The 20,848-nt window shown below is 39.3% G+C and overlaps 1 protein-coding gene across 14 annotated transcripts in view; it reads left to right on the plus strand.

Moving 5' to 3' along the window:
- The window catches only part of slmapa (sarcolemma associated protein a), a 37,424-nt gene that overhangs the window by 6,856 nt on the left and 9,720 nt on the right, over positions 1 to 20,848 (plus strand). For 5 of the 14 annotated variants that reach the window (XM_028447945.1, XM_028447941.1, XM_028447947.1 and 2 more), the window contains 13 exons: positions 1,138 to 1,285; positions 4,569 to 4,641; positions 7,564 to 7,600; positions 8,542 to 8,604; positions 8,685 to 8,780; positions 10,126 to 10,197; positions 10,268 to 10,408; positions 11,786 to 11,923; positions 12,155 to 12,323; positions 13,603 to 13,653; positions 15,762 to 15,911; positions 18,332 to 18,397; positions 20,340 to 20,399. In XM_028447945.1, coding sequence (XP_028303746.1) covers positions 1,138 to 1,285; positions 4,569 to 4,641; positions 7,564 to 7,600; positions 8,542 to 8,604; positions 8,685 to 8,780; positions 10,126 to 10,197; positions 10,268 to 10,408; positions 11,786 to 11,923; positions 12,155 to 12,323; positions 13,603 to 13,653; positions 15,762 to 15,911; positions 18,332 to 18,397; positions 20,340 to 20,399 — 1,264 coding nt within the window. Of the gene's footprint in view, positions 1 to 1,137; positions 1,286 to 4,568; positions 4,642 to 4,885; positions 4,987 to 7,563; positions 7,601 to 8,541; positions 8,605 to 8,684; positions 8,781 to 10,125; positions 10,198 to 10,267; positions 10,409 to 11,785; positions 11,924 to 12,154; positions 12,324 to 13,602; positions 13,654 to 15,761; positions 15,912 to 18,331; positions 18,398 to 20,339; positions 20,400 to 20,848 lie in introns of those variants that run through there. The other 9 variants (XM_028447950.1, XM_028447949.1, XM_028447951.1 and 6 more) reach the window with 7 other exon arrangements.

Genomic DNA, 20,848 nt, shown 5'->3' on the forward strand with positions numbered 1-20,848 from the left:
GCCGCGCACACACACACACATAATACACACACACACACACATTCACACACATTAAGCCTGATGTACGCGATCAGAACGTCATTTTGTGAATTATATTATTTATTATTATCAGTAGTATAGCATTTTACGTGTCCTCCTTAATCCGCTATCCACTTGCTAACACACACACAATCAAGCATTCAGTGAACTGTGTGCGTCTATATTAATGTTTATATTAATTCCAGTATCTTCACTGTTGAATCATCTCCGTCTCACATGTTGCTGTTGGTCTAAAATGTTTTAAAATCACTTCTTTCCCGTGTTACTGGTGGTGAGAGCAGCTTTTTCTAATCCCTGTGACGGTCTCATTTTCATATGATTTACATATGTAAATGTGGGCGTGAACAGGGAGATTTGAACATCTGAATTTTTTTGAGCGTACGTCTGTCTCTGGATTGAGACGTATACTAATTTCACACCATTTTATAAACAAGTCTTTGTACATGAGGCCCCTGGTCCTCTAAGTCCACATTAGTACTGGTTCTCTGATACATCTGGTTCTAGTGTGAAACTTGTTCCTCTCAGTCCCCCATGACTCAAACACTGGTCAATAAACCAGAACATTAGAAACCAGAAGTTATTCTACTCCATCATTTAAAGGAGAAGGTCATCTGAACTCATTATTCAATCTGATAACAAAGCCCCGCCCCTTTACCCTTCATCCCAGCTCAGCAAGTACCAATACGTGCTAAGCTAGTCAAACATATAGGACTGCTGGCTACATGCTAAGCTAACCCAAACATATAGGACTGACGGCTACGTGCTAAGCTAACCCAAACATATAGGACTGACGGCTACGTGCTAAGCTAACCCAAACATATAGGACTGACGGCTACGTGCTAAGCTAACCCAAACATATAGGACTGACGGCTACGTGCTAAGCTAACTGGTCTCTGTGTGGAGTTCCTTCAGTCTCAGATGAAGAACATTTAGTGTCTGTAATATGTGGAACACAAAGATTCATCTCCAAGTTTCCTTCTCCACCACCTGAAACATACACATGTTTACATATTATTTGCTTCATCATATGTGTGAGTGCTATGTCAGCGTTTCTCTGACGGCCCCTCTCTCTCTCTCTCTCTGTGTGTGTGTGTGTAGTTCTACCTACAGGACACTAAGAGCAGTAATGGGACGTTCATCAACAGTCAGAGGCTGAGTCGAGGCTCAGAGGAGAGTCCTCCCTGTGAGCTGCTGTCAGGAGACATCATCCAGTTTGGAGTGGACGTCACTGAGAACACACGCAAAGGTACGCACGCACGCACGCGCACACACACACAACAGGAGACTGTGTTTCCGGTCTATAAATCACACTGTTTTATTGGCCACAGTACAGTAATTTAGCAAAAATCTAAGAAAAAATCACACAAATGCTGCAGCCTAACATAGGCCACACCCTATTGGCTGATGAGGGTGCCCTTCAGACAACTCGGCCAATCAGAACGGGCAGGTAGGCGGGCTGCTGTACCCCAGTTAGGTTACAGGGAAGTGTCCGTGTTTCATCTGATAAGTTTCCTTTACTACATGAAGTCTCCTCCTCACTGCTCCACGTCTACATATCAGTACATTTACAGCTTTTTATGGTCATGTTTTACTAGAACCAGATTGATAAACCACTTCATCTGCTCTTCTTACCGTGAACTACCACGGAGCGATCACAGCGAGTCGGACTCTGAGTCAGAATACGGACGTGATCGCTTCTGAACAAATCCATCGTAGTGATTTGGTAACTTTATGCTGTTATGTTATTATTACAAACTGTCTGACTTTTACTGCATCCACACTGCTGCAGCGGGCTCGCTCTCTCTCTCTCTCTCTCTGCGTCGTTGCTATGGTGAGGCAGTGTGCATCATAACAAAATAAGTGATCAGAATGATTCAGTGCAAGCAAGAACGATTTATTGTTAACATTTTCATTGTTCCACCTGGTCTAATGTGACAAAGCTTAATTTTGTGGCAGCATGAAGCTTATAAAACCGGGATAAATCCCGTGGCTCAGGTGGTAGAGGGTCGTCTTCTGATCGAGAGGTTGGGGGTTCGATCCCAGTACCTGACTATGTGTCGAAGTGTCCTTGGGCAAGACACTGAACCCTAAGTTGCTCCCAGTGGTCGACTAGCGCCTTGCATGGCAGTCCTGTCCCACTGGTGTGTGAATGTGAGAGTGATTGGGTGAATGAGCTGATATGTAAAGCGCTTTGAGACTGTTTCAGTGGTGATAAAGCTCTATATAAAATCAAGTCCATTTACCATTTAACATTTACAATGTAGCCGCGTCATTGTTTAAGCCGCACTAGATGTGGTCCTGTTTTATTTATACTTGTAAGTGCAGAGCAGAGCTGAGCATTGCTATTATCAGCCTGAAATAACAAATACAGCTACAATTTTCTGACACTGTCATCACATACGTCATCAAGCTTCTTTCAGAAACATTTCCCCATAAAAAAACCTTCCTTGCCTCAGGGTGAGCGTTTAATGCTGATTCTGTCCATTTCCACGTTCAGCAGTGGATTCCATTTCCATTGGACGATTCCGTCCGCGATTCTGTTAACGTGGATTTTATAGAGCCCTCCACTAGTATGAACCAGTGTACGCAGACTGGTTTTAGCAAACCCAAACATGTAGGGGACTAATGGCTACATGGTAAGCTAACAAAACATGTAGGGGACTAATGGCTACATGGTAAGCTAACCAAACATGTAGGGGACTAATGGCTACATGGTAAGCTAACAAAACATGTAGGGGACTAATGGCTACATGGTAAGCTAACCAAACATGTAGGGGACTAATGGCTACATGGTAAGATAACCAAACATGTAGGGGACTAATGGCTACATGGTAAGCTAACCAAACAAGTAGGGGACTGGTGGCTACATGCTAAGCTAACCAATCATATAGGGGACTGGTGGCTACATGCTAAGCTAACCAAACATATAGGGGACTGGTGGCTACATGCTAAGCTAACCAAACATGTAGGGGACTAATGGCTACGTGGTAAGCTAACCAAACATGTAAAGGACTGGTGGCTACATGCTAAGCTAACCAAACATGTAGGGGACTGATGGCTACATGCTAAGCTAACCAAACATGTAGGGGACTGGTGGCTACATGCTATGCTAACCAAACATGTAAAGGACTGGTGGCTACATGCTAAGCTAACCAAACATGTAAAGGACTGGTGGCTACATGCTAAGCTAACCAAACATGTAGGGGACTGGTGGCTACGTGCTAAGCTAACCAAACATGTAGGGGACTGGTGGCTACGTGCTAAGCTAACCAAACGCATGGGACTGGGATCCACCATCCTAAATTGCACCAAAGCATCATGGGTAACTGCCGTTTATTGCCGCAGCAGTTTCAATGGCGGATTTACCTCAATCACCTGCAGAGGTGGACAAGTAGTCACCTTTTAATGAAAATACAAATACTCCTCGTCAAAATCTACTCAATACAAATTAAAGTTTCAAAGTCAAAATATTACATGAGTGAAAGTACTCAAGTATTTACATTAAAAACATTTTTTCTATGGGACTCCAAATCCCACAATACATTGCAGTTTGAAAATAATGTGAGTTCTGTGGTTAAGCTGCATTTTATAACCTCTGTGTTTGTGCCGAACAATAAGTGATTTATAGACTTCCTCCACATCATTGTTCACAGATCATAATCATTTAAACTCAGATATTCTCACTTTACTTCCTCCTATCGTCCTGTTTTAATCCCAGTCACATTCACAAATTCATAACTCAGCGTTCATTCATTAACATGATTAATGAGTGAAACCAGCTTGTCGTCTTTATGAATGAATGTGAAGTGAAAGTGAAGCAGGAACTGACAGTGTTTATGACGGAGGAGACGAGTAACGAAATACAAACACTTTGGTACTGTACTTAAGTAGAGTTTTTATGGTATCTCTTTACTTGAGTACTTATTATTTTGCCGACTTTTTGCTTTTATTTTTACTTTTTAAAACAAATATATGTACTTCCTACCCCTCTTATTTTAAATGTAAAAAGATTTTCTATTAAGCAGATTCCTGTTAAAATCAAAGCTGCTCTAGGTTTATTTGAGCATTTGCATTTTATTTTCTTTAAACATTTTCTGTATAATGAGAGCTAAATTCTCCAGGTGTTCAAAGGTAACAGATTTAATTTATTTCCATGTACCAGTTTTCTACAAGTTCTTAAAAAAATAAAATATATGTAATTTACCGCTTTAAAACCCTGTCTTATTATTGAAGAAACATTTGATTTACTACTTCTTTACTTTTACATTTTTACTCAAGTAAGGGAGCAACTTCAATACCTTTACTTTTACCAGAGTCATTTTTTATTCAAGTATCTATACTTTTACTTGAGTACTAGTACTTTTGCCACCTCTGGTTTATGAATGGAGTTAAAATGCAACGTTAGCAGCAGTCAACACGATCACCAGCTGGTTCACTACACCACTGCTTGTTAGTCTGTCCACTCCTGTAAACTAGTCACTGCTCAATGTCTAAACCCTGACTCCTCCCCCTTTCTCTTTCCTCTACAGTCACTCATGGCTGCATCGTGTCCACCATCAAACTCTTCCTGCCTGACGGGATGGAGGCACGGCGACGAAGCGAGTAAGAACACGTGATCATGTGACCGTGTTTACTGTTTAAACGTTAACAATGCTCACAACCACCACAGAAGAAGAAGAAGAGAGTGGGCTGTTCATTTACTGATGATCGCATGGATGTTGTTCTGTGTAATCACTCTGTGATTTATGCACACACACACACACACACACACACACACACACACAGTGCTGGGATTAGTGGTCTGTGACTGACTCAGGGGCAGAGGGGGCGGGGCCACGGTTACTTGTTAAAGGAGAAACAAACGTTGGTTAGAGGAAGAGAAGAAGAACAAACGCAGACGGAGTAAAGTTTCTGACTGATGAACTTTGAACGAGGTGCTCCCAACAGGTGACACGTCTGTAGTTTGAGTCCAGGTGACACGTCTGTAGTTTGAGTCCAGGTGACACGTCTGTAGTTTGAGTCCAGGTGACACGTCTGTGGTTTGAGTCCAGGTGACAGGTCTGTGGTTTGAGTCCAGGTGACAGGTCTGTAGTTTGAGTCCAGGTGACAGGTCTGTGGTTTGAGTCCAGGTGACAGGTCTGTAGTTTGAGTCCAGGTGACAGGTCTGTGGTTTGAGTCCAGGTGACAGGTCTGTAGTTTGAGTCCAGGTGACAGGTCTGTGGTTTGAGTCCAGGTGACAGGTCTGTGGTTTGAGTCCAGGTGACAGGTCTGTAGTTTGAGTCCAGGTGACAGGTCTCTAGTTTGAGTCCAGGTGAGAGCCGTGATTGGTTCAATTCTGTGTGTGATCCAGTGGTTTAACCTGTGACTGAGTGACACTCAACCACATTGTAAAGACGTGTGTCAGCGTCACTGGGCGTGTGTGTCTGACAGACAGCAGTGAGGTGTGTCGTCAGTGAGTCAGTGACTGTTTGTTAAAGGGATCCTTCACTGTTTTTTCAAATGTGATCTAAAATGTTGGAAATGTCCTTATTATCTTCTTGAAATCACGTGATGATGATGTCACACGGCCCCACTTCCTGTAAACATCCCATTGTTTTCTATTGGAGTGAAACGTTCAGCCTGATTTTTAGATCATTGAGGAGCTTTTTAGTCAAAATAACAACTTGTGCTGCTTTTAGTTGCTCTAAATAATCAGGAAAAGTTTAAGATGTGAACCTCTTTGGTTTACAGAAACAGAACAATGACAGTAATCATGAAATAGAAGTCCTTTTAGGTGGGAATTAGAAGTTAGATTTTAGACCCAACCCCGACCTGAAATTTGGGTTGGGTCGAGATGTCACGCATTAGAGTCGAGTTTGGGTCGAGCTTCAAGATTATATTTTTTTCTTCTTCTTCTTTTTATTTTTTTTATTTAATAAACACAAAAACACTTCTATATTGTTATGGTATCATTTCTAAAGTGTTTCTGTTAGTAGTGTGACAGGATATTAACTGTGTTGTGTTTAGTTGTTCACATTCACTGATGATTATTTGCTGATTTTGCTCAGAGAACAAATATGATTGGTTCTTCAGTCAGGTCTGTGTTCCACACACGGACCACCTGGTCTGGTCTACATACTGTAACGGTTCTATGTTCTGGTTATGTTCCACTGTGTGTATTCAGTGGTTAACTGATGCTGAGATTTCCCACGGCCATGAAGGCATCATGGTTACTGCAGCTTTCTCTGCCAATGTGTGTCTTTGTTTACATGTGTTCTGAGTGTTGATTGGCTGGGAGGCTGGGGAAAGGGCGGGTGTAAGCGGGAAAAGACTAGTGAACAATTCTGTTCCCACGGTAGTGTGTGTATGATGGTGTAGGATGCTTCTTTGTGTTTATTTATTTTTGGCGTGTTACTACGACCTCCATTAAAGTCTGAAACTGTAAAGTAGTTCTATTTTTATATGAAATTAAACAGTTATGGACCATAATAATGTGTTTAGTTAGACATATATCTAATAGTAAGTACATTTAGAAGGTTTTAAGCCACACTTGTAAAAACAGTGGAGGATTTCTTTAAAGTGTACGTACCAACTGCTTGTTTGGCAATGAGGGGGCGGAGCTTCAAAGTGGATCGAGTCTCCTGTTCTCACGCTTGTGTCAGCATTTGTTCTGGTTGATCATTAACTGTTAGCACGTTGTATTTCTGTTGTCAGGGCAAAGGTTAACCACTAAGAACTTAGAAACCATTTTATCCACGACAAAGATCAACACTAGCTTTAAAGTGTTTTATTTATAGTTTTTACTTTAAACTTTAGTCTTTCTGTTCATTCTCTTAGTGCTGAGCTCTGATTTTAGCGTTAACTTTCTCAGGTTTCACAGATACTTATCATTCAAAAGCACAATACACATTAAAGTACAATAAAATACAACAATAAAACCATTAACATCATTTTAAATATGCACACAGTAGAATTTGTTTTTAATTTTACTTCATCAGCTTTAATCACGTCATCACTGATTATTATTAAACTTCATCAAACAAACATGTTAAATATGGTTAACTGAGTCAACTATTATTATTAGTTTTATGTTTCTACGTTTCAGTTGAGCTATGGGAACGTTAAGCTGAAATCACATGACATTACATAACTGGAGATTTGAGATAACTTATTAAAAGTTCTCCTGTTTGATAGAAATATGTTGGAAATGTGACATAGTTAATGAAAGGATGGATAAGACGAGACAAAATATAAATTATATAAGAAACAGGAGACAACGTGAGGTCGATTTAAAGACAGTTGTTGAAGTAAATGACTTGCAAAAATACCGTCTGTTTTTCAAAATAAAAGTTAAAATGACCCTAAAAAGGAAAAAAAGGCTGCTCTGATTAATAAAATGAATCTATGATGATGATGAAGGACAGCAGAGCTTCATGTGAGGAGGTGAACATCATCTAGTCAGCTGACCTTTCCTCTGTCGCTGTGGTTACCCGTGCCTGCTGCTGTTTCCATGGCAACCAACTGTTTTCTCTGTTTTTCCTGCAGCGTCATCGAGACTCCTTTACCGCTACCTGTGGATAAGGTAGGATGTGTCTGTCTGTCTGTCTGTCTGTGTGTGTGTGTGTGTGTGTGTGTGTGTGTGTGTGCGCGCGTGTGTGCGTGTGTTTGTGTACGTGTCTGTGTGTGTGTGTGTGTGTGTGTGTGTTTGTGTACGTGACTGCGCGCATCTGTGTGTGTGTTTGCGCGCGGCTATGTGTGTGTGTGTGTGTGTGTTTACCTGTAGACAAAATGGTGTGTGTGTTTTATCTTGGGTTAATACACAACCACACAAACTAAAAACAGGCTTATTATGAAGTAGCATTTTTTTTTTTTTCTCCCGAGTCAGCGCAACTGAATGCATCGCTACGCGCACGCACGCACACCCACACACACACCCACCCACACAACCACCCACACACACACGGCTTTAATGCTGTTGTCAGTGTCCCATCAACCACTGGTTTATTGTTTCTGTTTTAATGTTGTTTTTGTTTGTTAGTTTTTAGTTAATTGTTTTGTTTGTGTGTTCTCTTTGTTTTGGCAGTTTTTGGTTTTTATTTGTATATATTTAATATTTTATAGTGTTTTGTTTTTATGTTTTCTAGTAAAATGTTGTTTTTGCGTACTGTACTTTTTGTTTTGGCAGCCCTTCCTTTATTTATTTTTATTTTTAATATGTAAAGTGGTTTGTTTTGTTTTTATGATTTCAGTTAAATTGATTTTGTGTTTATTTCTATTATTTATTTGTCTTGATTAGTTTTCTTTTGTTTTTGCTGTTTGTTATGTTTGTTTTTATGTTTTTTTTACCTGATTGCTTAGTTGTTATATTTTAGTTTTGTGTGGTCTGTTTGGAGTTTGTTTTGTTGCTCATTGTTTTTTCTATTTTTCTTGTTTTTCTCATTTGTTGGTTCGATTAATCTGTTTATAAAAAGTATTAGTAAACATTTTTAATAATTATTGAATGAATGATTGTATTGTTTCCAGGTTGCAGCCAACACTCCCAGTATGTACTCTCAGGAACTGTTCCAGCTCTCCCAGTACCTACAGGTAACACACTGACACCTGCTGGCCACGTGCTGTAACTACACCCTGAGAACATCTGTAACATCTGTGTTTTTATTTCAAAGGAGGCTCTACACAGAGAGCAGATGTTAGAGCAGAAGTTAGCCACTCTGCAGAGACTCCTCACGTCCACACAGGACGCGTCAGAGAGCAGCTGGCAGGTAGGGGGCGCTCTCACGCTCATTGATCGTCTACTGATCATAAGGGTCCACACGGTCATGAAAGTCCTGAAAAGTTATGGAATTTGAAAAAAAATGATTTTCCAGTCTTAAAAAGTCATGGAATGATTTTCCTGTTTTAGAAAAGTTTTGGAATTTTATTTCAATGTTTAAAATCCAACCTTTGCTAATACACATTGTTCTACGTCACTTTGAACAAAAGTATCTGCTAATTGTTATAATTAAACATTGTTGCACTTAGTTTGTTGTTGTTTAATGTTACATTCAATAGCTGATTCATCGTTATTTATTAAATATTGTAAAATGGGTCAAAGCCACTGTACGACGCTATATGATAAACGATGGACACAACTTGCATTTCCTGAGCCACATTTTTGCTGCTAACTGACTCGCTCACAGACACCAGTTACACTAGTTTACACTGGAAAGGCTCACTCAGTTGTTTGGTAGAATAGATCGTTTCAGAACTAAGTCATGGAAATTTGGAAAGTTTTAAAAAATCATTGTGAGTGAAGTGTGAGAACCCTGGATCATCTACTGATCATCTACTGATCATCTACTGATCAACAGATCTGATTGATTCTCACACATAGAGCCCAGTACTACTGGTGTCCCGATCCAATATTGATATCGGTCAGTTATCAGCCAGAAAACAAATATCGGATTTTATCGGACTGCATCTAAAATCTGATATATGTTATGTTATATTTGTTCAATTGTAGAATACTGTAGATATTATGTTAAAGGTTAAAATGTTTGTAATCAATCAGTTAATAATAGTCATTTTTTCTCATCCCTACTGCTGCTGACTATTGTTTTCTAACATCACATGATCAAACCTTTTCTAACATTCCACACTACAAAATAAGTCATAAAAGTGTGTATGATTCGTTCTGATAGCGTATCGGATCAATATTGATATCGGCCAATACTCAAGGCTGCAATATCGGCATCGTATCGGAAGTGAAAAGGTTGTATTGGTACATTCCTACCCAGTACCACACCAGTTGTCATGTCACCTTGTGACTGATTACTGTCACCATAGCCCCTTACTCCTCCTGGTGTATTGGTTTGACTCGTCATCTTGTGACATTACCAGTTGGTGTTATAGGTGGACTGGTAATCGTGTTATGTTGTGACTGGTTTCTATCAGATTAAAGCACTTGCTGTTGTACTGGTGTCACAGCTTGATACACGATGGTGTAATTGTGTGACTAGTACTCATACTAGTTGGTGTTATGGTTGGAGCAGTGATGGTGTTAACGTGTGACTGATTCTAAGGTGAGATGAACTGTGGAACATTATAAATAATAAGTGTGTCCATCAGGCTCTGATTGATGAGGACCGTCTGCTGTCCAGACTGGAGGTGATGGGCAGTCAGCTCCAGGCCTACTCTAAGGTACCCCTCACACCGCCTGGTGATGGTGATGGTGATGATTGAGTGTGTGTGTGTGTGTGTGTGTGTTCAGTCTCAGACAGAGGAGGGCATCAGGAAGGAGCTCCTGGCTCTGCAGGAGGACAAACATAACTATGAGACCACGGCCAAAGAGTCTCTGAGAAGAGTTCTGCAGGAGAAGATCGAGGTGGTCAGGAAGCTCTCTGAGGTGGAGGTAGGACCTCCGTCACCCCGGGGGGGGGGGGGTCACTGAGACCCCAATGAATATTAATCATTTTAGATCAATTATAATAAATATATTAAATTAAACACAATAATATTAAATAAAATCTTATAATCATATGATGGGATTATAAATAATCAAATAAACCAATACATTTTCATAAAAGATAAAACAAAATTAAAAAAGTTAAATAAAAATATTAGTTTTTATGACTCAAGTACTGACAAATGTTAGTGTTAAATAAATAAAAAACATCTGGATACCAGAGCTATAGACTGTGGATCAGTGGTAGAGTGGGTTGTTGGGGGTTCGAATCCCGTTCTCTTAGAGTCATTGTGGTTATGTCCTTGGGAAAGGCACTTCACCCACATTGCCGTAGGTGCCAAAGGGCAGCCATGCTTTTGTCAGTCTGCTCCAGGGTAGCTGTGGCTACATTGCAGCTTACCACCACCGGTATGACTGATGTGAGTGACAGGTGTGAATCAATAATGGTTTCTGTCACACGCTTTGAGTCTTTTCAAAAAAAGCGCTAAATAAATCCAAGCCATTATTGTTATTAAGTCTTTCAATTAATGACACAAATATTTGTAATAAATACATAAATATAATGGATAAAGGAGCATTTTAGATATAATAATAATTACAAAGAGAATACATTTTATGAAAATATAATGAATAGTGAGTATGATCAATGATCTAAACCAGGGGTTTTCAAAATGTGGGGCACGCCTCCTCTAGGGGGCACCAGAGTTCTCCAGTCCCGACACGAATAATAGTGACTTTACACTTTAACTCATGATGCAAACGTCCACTTTGGTTTAAAAGCCCCTCAGGATAATAGAAATACATTTACCATCACTTTTGTTTCTAAAATACACACGTCTGTTAGAAATAACCATGAGTGGCTCATATTTCTGATTCTGTTAAAGATAATATGACAAATCTGGTGTTAAAGTGCACATTAATTAAGGTTAAAAAAAAAAACATAAAATAAGTTACAAGTTTGAAAAAACAACAGTTTTTTCCCCTTTTCATGACAATTAAAGGTAAAATATGCAGTTTTTTATGTAAAGAATTGCTTTCACAACTGAAAATAATTTATTTATGTGTCGATGGATGTAGAGCAGTTGTTCCCAAACTGCGGGGCGCACCCCTGGGATGGCGTTGTTGAACCGTGAGGCATCAAAAATAGAAAAAGTTTATTTTCTTTGCACTTTATTAATAAAAAACTTTGTTATTGTTCTAAAATTTGTGATTGCAAATATTATGGTATTTTTATGAGATTTGAAGAATAGTGAAATTTTTTAATTTTCTTGCAGAAAAACATTTTTTTTTTTTTACCTGTGTTTTTACTTGTGTGTGCGTCAGCGCTCTCTCAGTAACACGGAGGACGAGTGCACCCACCTGAAGGAGATGTCAGAGCGCGGTCAGGACGAACTGAGGGAACTTTCTAACAAATACAACGCAGCTGTCAACGAGATCAAGGAGCTCTCAGACAAGATTAAGGTTCCTACGCACGGCACAGCATTCCCTCTGCTTCCTCTTAGTCCTCTCTGACTCTTCCCTCCTCCTCTTCCTCCTCCTCTTCCTCTTCCTTTTCCTCCTCCTCTTCCTCCTCTTCCTCCTCTTCCTCCTCCTCTTTCTCCTCCTCCTCTTCCTCTTCCTCCTCCTCCTCTTCCTCTTCCTCCTCCTCTTTCTCCTCTTCCTCCTCCTCTTCCTCTTCCTCTTCCTCCTCAGGCGGCTGAGGGCCGGCAGGAGGAGCTGACTCAGCGTGGAGCCACAGAGAAGAGGGAGCTGCAGCTGAAGATGGAGGAGATGGAGGAGAAGGAGCAGGTCCTTCAGGCTCGGATAGAAGCTCTGCAGGCTGACAACGACTTCTCTACTGAGAGACTAGCAGCACTGCAAGGTATGTCTATAGATCTATTTCTATGATCAGTCCCACAGGATCGTATCCGTGTTGTTGTCATCCCCTTCATTGCTGCCTCCCATAGATCAGTGGTTCCCAAACTCTCCACAGTCCCGAACCCCTTCAGACATTTAACCTGAACCCATGTACCCCCTAATCCTGCACACTTTAAAAACATCATAATACAATGTCATATTCAATGTAGCCCTACAGTGAAATGTATCTCCGTATTTGACCTATCCTGTTGAGGAATAATATATAATTAAAGAAAATCTGTTTAGAAGAATTTTCTGTAATTATCTATAACAAGGAAACATCTCAGAATTATCACTTGATTTATTTCATTAATTAGTTTCCTGACATTTTGTTTTTTTTAGGAGAAAAATAAATCTACCAATCATTTGTTGATTAAACATATACCAGTACAACATATACAACATATTGATTACCCTGAAACTGTGAAATACAACTCTCTACAACGTTAATGAGAGAATGAACACATACATGATGGCAACGCAACGTAGCTTTCATCATATTTGTGCTTTTTTGATGTTTCTGTGTCACCACTAGAGGGCAGTCTAACAGATGCATGGAGGCTCCTGACTGCTGGACCATTAATATTCTAGTTTAAAATGTTGTCAAGCTGTTTTTCATTTCTATTCATGTGACAATTTGTGTACTCCTAGGGGTACCCGTACCCCACTTTTGAATCCTAGGCTATAGGATGTCTTGATATTAGCCACTGCGATGCTCCGTGGAATAAAGAAAAATACCAAAAGTTTGATCTGAAGTGAGCCACAGATTTTAGAGGTTTTCAATGTTGGCGCGTGTAAGAAGTTCAGCTCAAAACTCAGTGATTTTGTGTAAATCAGAAGAATAGTGTGGGAATGTTTGGAAGGAAATGCAGGATTTTGGTAAAGTTGAGGTGACTGCAGTCGTGTGATGTAGGCGTGGGAAAACTGTGAGCACCTGCAAATGCTGCGGAGTCTCATCAGGTTTTGATTTGAGATTTATTGAATAATTTACACAATCATTTGTGATTTTTTTTACTTCCACTTGCGGACCACGTGTGATGCCCCAACGGGCCTGGTTTGGCCCCTGAGCCTTGTGTTTGACATGCTGTCTGCAGCCTTTGGATGTTTGCTCTCTGATGCTTCACTCGTGCACCTGCTTATCTTATCTTAGCCGCTATGCTAGCACTGTGCGGAGGCAGCTGATTGGACGATTCAGTCAGTCACTGCCTTGTCTCTGTTGTTATTGTTGTTGTTGTGGTTTACAGTGCGGTTAGAGCAGCTGCAGGAGAAAAGCACTAAGGAGAACAACAGTCTGGGTGAGTCACATGATTCTGCTCTCATTCACCACCGCCGTGCACCATCGCTCCCTGCATGCTGCATCTCCACCTGCTGTTACACACTCTGTGTGTGTGTGTGTGTGTGTGTGTGTGTTTATCTACTTTCTTTTAAACAACAATATTTATTTAGAACTTTTGAGGACCCTTTCGAAAATGAGATGATTCATCTCAAGGGGCTTATCCTCCAAATAAAAATACATTTCCGAGAACAACAACCACGCAGTAACCACGTAGTAACCACGTGGTAAACACGTAGTAACCACGTGGTAAACACATAGTGAACACGTAGTAAATGCGTGGTAAACACGTCGTCACCACGTAGTAAACACGTAATAACTATCTAGTAAACGCGTGGTAACCACGTGGTAAACATGTGGTAAACACGTAGTAAACACGTAGTAAACACATAGTAAACACATAATAACATGTAGTAACCATGTAGTAAACATGCAGTAACTACGTAGCAACCGCATAGTAAACGCGTAGTAAACGCGTAGTAAACACATAGTAAACATGTAGTAACTACGTAGCAACCGCGTAGTAAACGCGTAGTAACCGCGTAGTAAATGCGTAGTAAACATGTAGTTACCATGCCAGGCCAATAGATGGAGGTGTAAAAGTCAGACACACAAGTCAGATTAGAGCTTTAATCAGATTTACTAAGTTAGACCTGAACTAGAATAAAGTTGAACTCATAAGAAGAGCTGGTCTGTGTTAAAACTAATAATTTGTAACTTAATAATCATTAACAATCATTTTAGATCAATTATAGTGAATATATGATTTACAGAAAATGTGTTAAATTTCATAAACACGATAATATTTAAGTGATTCATTCAATAAAAGAATATATAATCATATGATAAACAAAAAGACATAGTCATCAATATCCTCCACCAGATTGTTTCTCATTCTAACTCACAGCCTTTTCCTAAATGTCTTAAATCTAAGAACTTAAATGTATACATAAGAACATATTATCACATCATAAAATTACTAACTATCTTAAACACTTTCTAAGAAAAGCTGAAGATACCTCCAACAGAGTAAAAAAAAAAAAATAGGAACAAGGGCAATAACTCAAAAATATATATAAAAAATATTTGCGCACTTCTCATTTTCAAACTCATGAAGGTATTGATACCCTGAAGCCACACGCCGAATTTGGTTATCGGATCATAAACAGTTCCTGAGAAAATGTGTTCCCTTTAAGTCAGACGCATGGACGGAGCTCAAACCTATAACCTCCTTCACACTTTGTGTTGAGGATAAAAATCAAGTAAATCAATACATGTTTATGAAAAATTAAAAAAGAAGAGTCTAAAAACTGAGTGTTAAAAAATCTCAATTTGATTTAATCAGTGGAAATGATCAATTAAATGGACTAAATGTATTTTTAATAAATTAAATAAGAGAGATGGATACATGTTTTCACACAAATGGTTCAGTTAAATTCACACCAACAGTGTTTCTCACTCTGAGGTTCTGTAGCCTATCAGTGACCATGTCAGTGTTTCCTGGTACCATGGAGACGTAGAGGGAAGCCTTTTCAAAAACTTACACAAATGTTCCATTTTCAAGCACTGAAAACGTGTTGCCGTGGAAACGGACAGACAAAACGCTACAAAACTTTAGCGTTTTCACTAGAAAACGTTGTTTTGTAAACGGGGCCTAAAACTGCGACAAAAATTACCATAACAACAATGAGGAGGATAATTACTACAATAATAACGACACCACAAAAACAACGTGAAAATAACAATAAACATGTCACAACAACAATGACAACAATAATAATAGGATGGAGATTAGGTTGTTATTTTTGCTGGAGATGCTTCTCTCTAACGGTCCGTCTCTACTCTCGGTGTTGGTCTGTGGGTGTAACCCATTAGGGGGTGTGCTCTGGTCTGGCTCCACCCCCTCCTCCTCCTTCTGGTGCTCACTGGTTGATCTCTGTGGGACGAAATCACTGAAAATGGGAATCAATGAAGGAACTTTCCTCCTCTTCCTCACTGTGGTGACGCGGGGTTGTGACCCCTGTGGGTCCTGTGGGCGTGTCCCATTGTCTGTCTGATGTGGTCGCACAGCAGAGGAGGACTTGGTGTCCCTTGGAGAGGAGGAGGAAGAGGAGGCTCAGAAGGACAAACTCAGCCTGAGGACGTCTGAGGAGGAAGAGGAGGATGAGGAGGATACGGACACTGACGACGGTGCGGTCGGTGCAGACGGAGAGGAAGATGGTAGTTTGATGTCTAACAAAACACATTATTATTTAAATATTAATTTTACAAATGGAACTACTTTACAGTTTAACAGCCTCTGTGATTGATGATGTCACAAATAGTAATAATAATAATCAAGCCTTTTCGTCATATATGTACAGGTAATACACCACCACTGCCTGTAAACATTTTTCAGTCACAATAACAATTTGTGCTGGTTTTGGTTGATCTAAAAAAGCAGGAAAAGTTACAGATGTGGATGTAAACCTCTTTAGTTTATAGAATATATGCACTTAACTAGCTTGAGATTTGACGTGTGTGTTTGTTAATCCCACCGTTTTAAGCAATGAAAAAGATGTAAGTCTGTGATATTGTCCTTAAACGTGTGGGTGAGCGTTTAGTCACAGAAATATTTCAGAAGGTGAAGAAGAGCCTCTCTGTCCTTCTGTTTACGTACGGTAGAGTATGTGACATATTTCTAAAGCTTCATTCAGTATCAGATTATATTTTCTCCTCGATTTTGTTTAAAAAAACCAACTAATAAATGATCAGTTTAAGGAATGAATTATACATTTTGAAACTGAACATGTTTAGTCTCTGGTCAGAGGTTTAGTGCCCCCTGTGGGCGTGGCCATGTGGTCTAAGGCAGGGGTCACCAACCTTTATGAAACTGGCAACTCCCAGGGTTGGGGTCAGTTATAATTGTAATTGTGTAATTGATCATTAATTAGAATGATGGCGTAATAGTAATTTTAAAAATCTGTTGCTGTTGTATTTGTAATTAAATTGTAATTGAGTTCAGATAATTGACTTTGTGATTGTAAATGCAGAGAAACTTGTATGAAAATTGTCAGTTATAATTTAACGCAAAACTATGGAACCATGTTACAGTTCTACACATATGTAGTTAATGATTATTAAAACATGTTTCATATCAAGCTTTCCCACATTTTATCATTTAAAATAAATGTAAATCCACTGACACAAAAAAGACTCAGACACACACACCATAAATATTAAAACTATACCTCGGTAATCAATAGATAGGAAATAAATTAAATGATATTTGTTCTTAGTGTATTTTACAGCTGATTTAAGACCCGTTAGCATTAGAGATGCTAACAGAAAGCTAACACAAGAGGAAGGTTAACTTTAATTATGTTTTTTTTTATTTCAGACTCAGTAATTGTAATTGAACTTTAGTAATTGAGAACATAATTGACTTTCTGGGGATACAAAAATAATTGTAATTTAATTGTGATTGGAAAACAATGCTGTTGACTGTAATTGTAATTAAATTGTACTTGAACATGAGTAATTGAAAACATAATTGTAACTGAAAAATGTAATTGACCCCAACCCTGGCTTCTTCATATGTATCAATCAATCAATCAATCAATCAATCTTTATTTGTATAGCGCCAAATCATAACCAATGGTATCTCAAGGCACTTTACAGTAGAGCAGTCTTAAGGACGGACTCTTCATTTTATGGATACACACATATGCATATATACGTATATACACATACATATGTATCCCACACCCAACATGAATTCATCATGGCGGCAAGGAAAACCTTCTGTTAAGCAGCAGGAACCTTGTGTGGATCCCATTCCTATGATGAACAGCCATCCACGTTATGTACTGTATAGTCTGACAGGACCAGTTAGAAAAGGTTCTTAAATACCACATTTTCATGGTTTCACTTTAATTAGAGGCTAAAATAATAATAAAGTATTTAAAAAAGGTCAGAAATGTTTCAACATCAAACAATTTCTCTTAATTTATTCAATTATTTCATTTTCTACATTTCATAGAAAATCCCCACGTTGCTTTTTTACAAGCTACAAATAACTTTTAACTCATCTTAAAATGTGTAAAATCCACCTTGTTTTTAAAAAAAATACATTTTATTTATATCATATTATTATATATAACAATCCACAACCCATACACCAAATAAAGACATTTGTCACAATGTTTCCATGAAAATAAACATTCAAACTGTATCAGTAATTAACTCTACCTCGTATTAACTACATCTGTCACATGTATTTATCTTTGTGAGTTTGAATCTCACAAAGTAAATCAGATTTTAGATGGAGCTCATTAGTGACTAGAGCTCCTGAGGGCCCCTCACATGGTCCATGTGGGCTACTTGGGGCCCACGGGCACCATGTTGGTGACCGCTGATCTCTGGGGTTTCTGCCCAGCGTTGACTTTGAGCGTCTGATGTTCAGTGCGTCTGTCCACGTCCTGCCTGATGTCTTCTTCTCTCTGATGCTCTCTATCATCCGACCATCATCCATCCATCCATCATCTGTCCTCTCTGTGTCTGTTTCTGCTGCCATTGTAGATGTTCCACCTCATGCATGAAGTACATTTTAACCAGACGAGTGTAAATAAGTTGATCCAAACTCTCTGTGTGTCCGTCAGACAACTGTCACATTAACAGCAGCGGAGGAGACTCCACGCGACTCCAACAGTTTATAGAGTGTGCGCGTGAGTACACACTGACACACCTTTAACCCACCGCGTCGGTTCCCACGCTATAAATGCTCATGGAAGTTAAAAACAATAATAATTCCGTTACTTTGCCCACGGAGGGAGGCTTCCTGTAAAGCAACGCCACCAGAACGTCTGACCAGGGCCAAGGCCGTCGCTCTGAGTACAGAAATGTGTGGAGGGGGATGGACAACATCCCATTAGAGTTATAGGGTCATATAGACTCTTACCTGTTAGACAGAGAGCTGGTCCTGATAATGTGGCCCTCAGTCTAATTTTGTGGCCCCTAAATCAAATTGTATTTGGAGGGAATATAAAACTCAACATAATACACAAACTAACACACAAAACACACAAATTGACAGCAAAATGCACCAAGTACACAAAAACACAACTAATTCCAAGAATACACAAAATGACTCATTAAACAGAAAATGACTCATTAAACACACAATGACTCATTAAACAGAATAGAGGGTTTTCACCTACGTCACGTTCTGGGCAGTAACCCGGATGCACAGCCATGTTGGAGGCACTCAGAGGTCAACACTGTGATGGATAAATGTCCGAAACCACAGAAAAGCTCCTCAAAATAGGTTCTAGATGTAAAGGTACACAGAGAAGGACTGTGAAATGTTCAGGTTTATTGGTGGTGCAGATCAATAACGACCCAGAGAGTCTTCTGTTTATTACGTATCCTGATATGATCAACTCCCTGGTTTTAACCCTCATCCATTCTGGGTCATCCTTTAGATAAAGGTCTGACTTTTGATGTGGAATACAATGAGAAATACAACTCTACATTTAAGCTCTACATTTTAACTACTGTGTTGCTACTGTAGCAGGATATTAAATGTGATTATATTAAGTCAATTATGCCACATGCAGTAGCTTGATATTAATTATATCATCATCACACTATAAAATGAGTTCAGAGCCTCTGCTATCAACAACTCACTGTCCTGACCAGTTGTTTTTCACGGTCTGACTGATTGGTACAGCCAAAAACACGGCAATAATTCACCATTTCCTCTTGTTCCACGCTCAGGATCTGCTTTGTTTACCTACTGAGTGCCTCCAATATGGCCGCTTCCTGTTTGATGACGCGCTGTGAAAACCCTCTATATCTCCAAAGACACAGACTGTCAACAAAATGACATGAAATGACAGAAAAATACAGAAAACAACAACAAAACCCCAGAAAGTGACCCCAAAATGCACAAATCAACAACATAAATGTAGAAACTGACAGACGTATAAACACAAAATTACAACAATAAGACAAAAGATAATACAAATACACATAATGACTAAAAACTGACAAAACAACAAAAAGACATACCCCCCCCCTCCTGTGTTAATGCTCAGTCCTTATTCTAAATGCTAACATTAATGTTGATAATGTGGCCCTCAGATCAGATACAATCACATTGTTGTGGCCCTCACTGGGATAGTCGTCCATACCTGATGTAAGGGGTTAAAAACAGGTGATCTCACACCTGTTAGTACTTTGGATGAGTTCCTGGGACATCCTGACAGTAACGAGTCCAGATGTTTGAGGGTCTCTGAGCCCAGATGTTCCTGATGTCACAGATATTATGAAGTGGTGGGTTAGGGTTGGTTTGCTGCTGGTCAGGAGTAGAGGTTATTGGTTCTAGTTTCACGCTGTGGGCGGTCCTTGGTTTGTTCTGAGCTCAGAACATTTTTGTCACACAAGTGAGTCGGACTTTCTAGGAACTGAAACTTTCCGCTGACTCATAAGGACTGGGAAGGAAAGGAAGACGAGATTTCAAAATAAGATGAAACATCTAATGTTAATAATATTGAATTTTCATTTGTTTGACTGTTTGTTTCAGTGAACAAACTGTGTTCATGTTTGTTTGTGTGATGGTTGCTGGTTCCAATCCCGTTTCCACCCTGTATTTTGTGTCCCATGCAGCCGTCAAACAGCTGAAGGACTCGGTCAGCTCCTCCATTCACAAGCTGGCCAACTTTGATGGTGAGAACACAGTTCTATCAGTATATATATATATACAGTATAATACATAGTACTTCTGATTATTAGGCCTGGGCAATAGATCCAGATTTAGGATGTATCAAGTTTTCTATTTTGGTGATATAGAAAATTACAATATCGCCTATATCGATATATTTTTATTTTATGGCTTGTTTTGTATTAAAATGCTTGTTTAACTCACTCACACGTGCTGTCCTTTAGAGCAGTGGTTCTCAACCTTGGGGTCAGGGCCGCATTTGTGGTTGTGAGACACTAGGCGGGGGTCACCAGATGCCTTCAAGAAACTAAGAATATTTTTTGAATAATTTAAGTGAATTTTTTCTTATTTTTATCATTTTTTTGCAACTTCACCAAACTCACTATATTTTATTCTATTTTCATCACTTTTTCTTGACATATTTTTGCTCCTTTTAATGTATTTTAGCTTTCAT

Source organism: Gouania willdenowi, chromosome 5 (assembly GCF_900634775.1).
Source record: "Gouania willdenowi chromosome 5, fGouWil2.1, whole genome shotgun sequence".
In the NCBI taxonomy this organism is placed as follows: Eukaryota; Metazoa; Chordata; class Actinopteri; order Blenniiformes; family Gobiesocidae; genus Gouania; species Gouania willdenowi.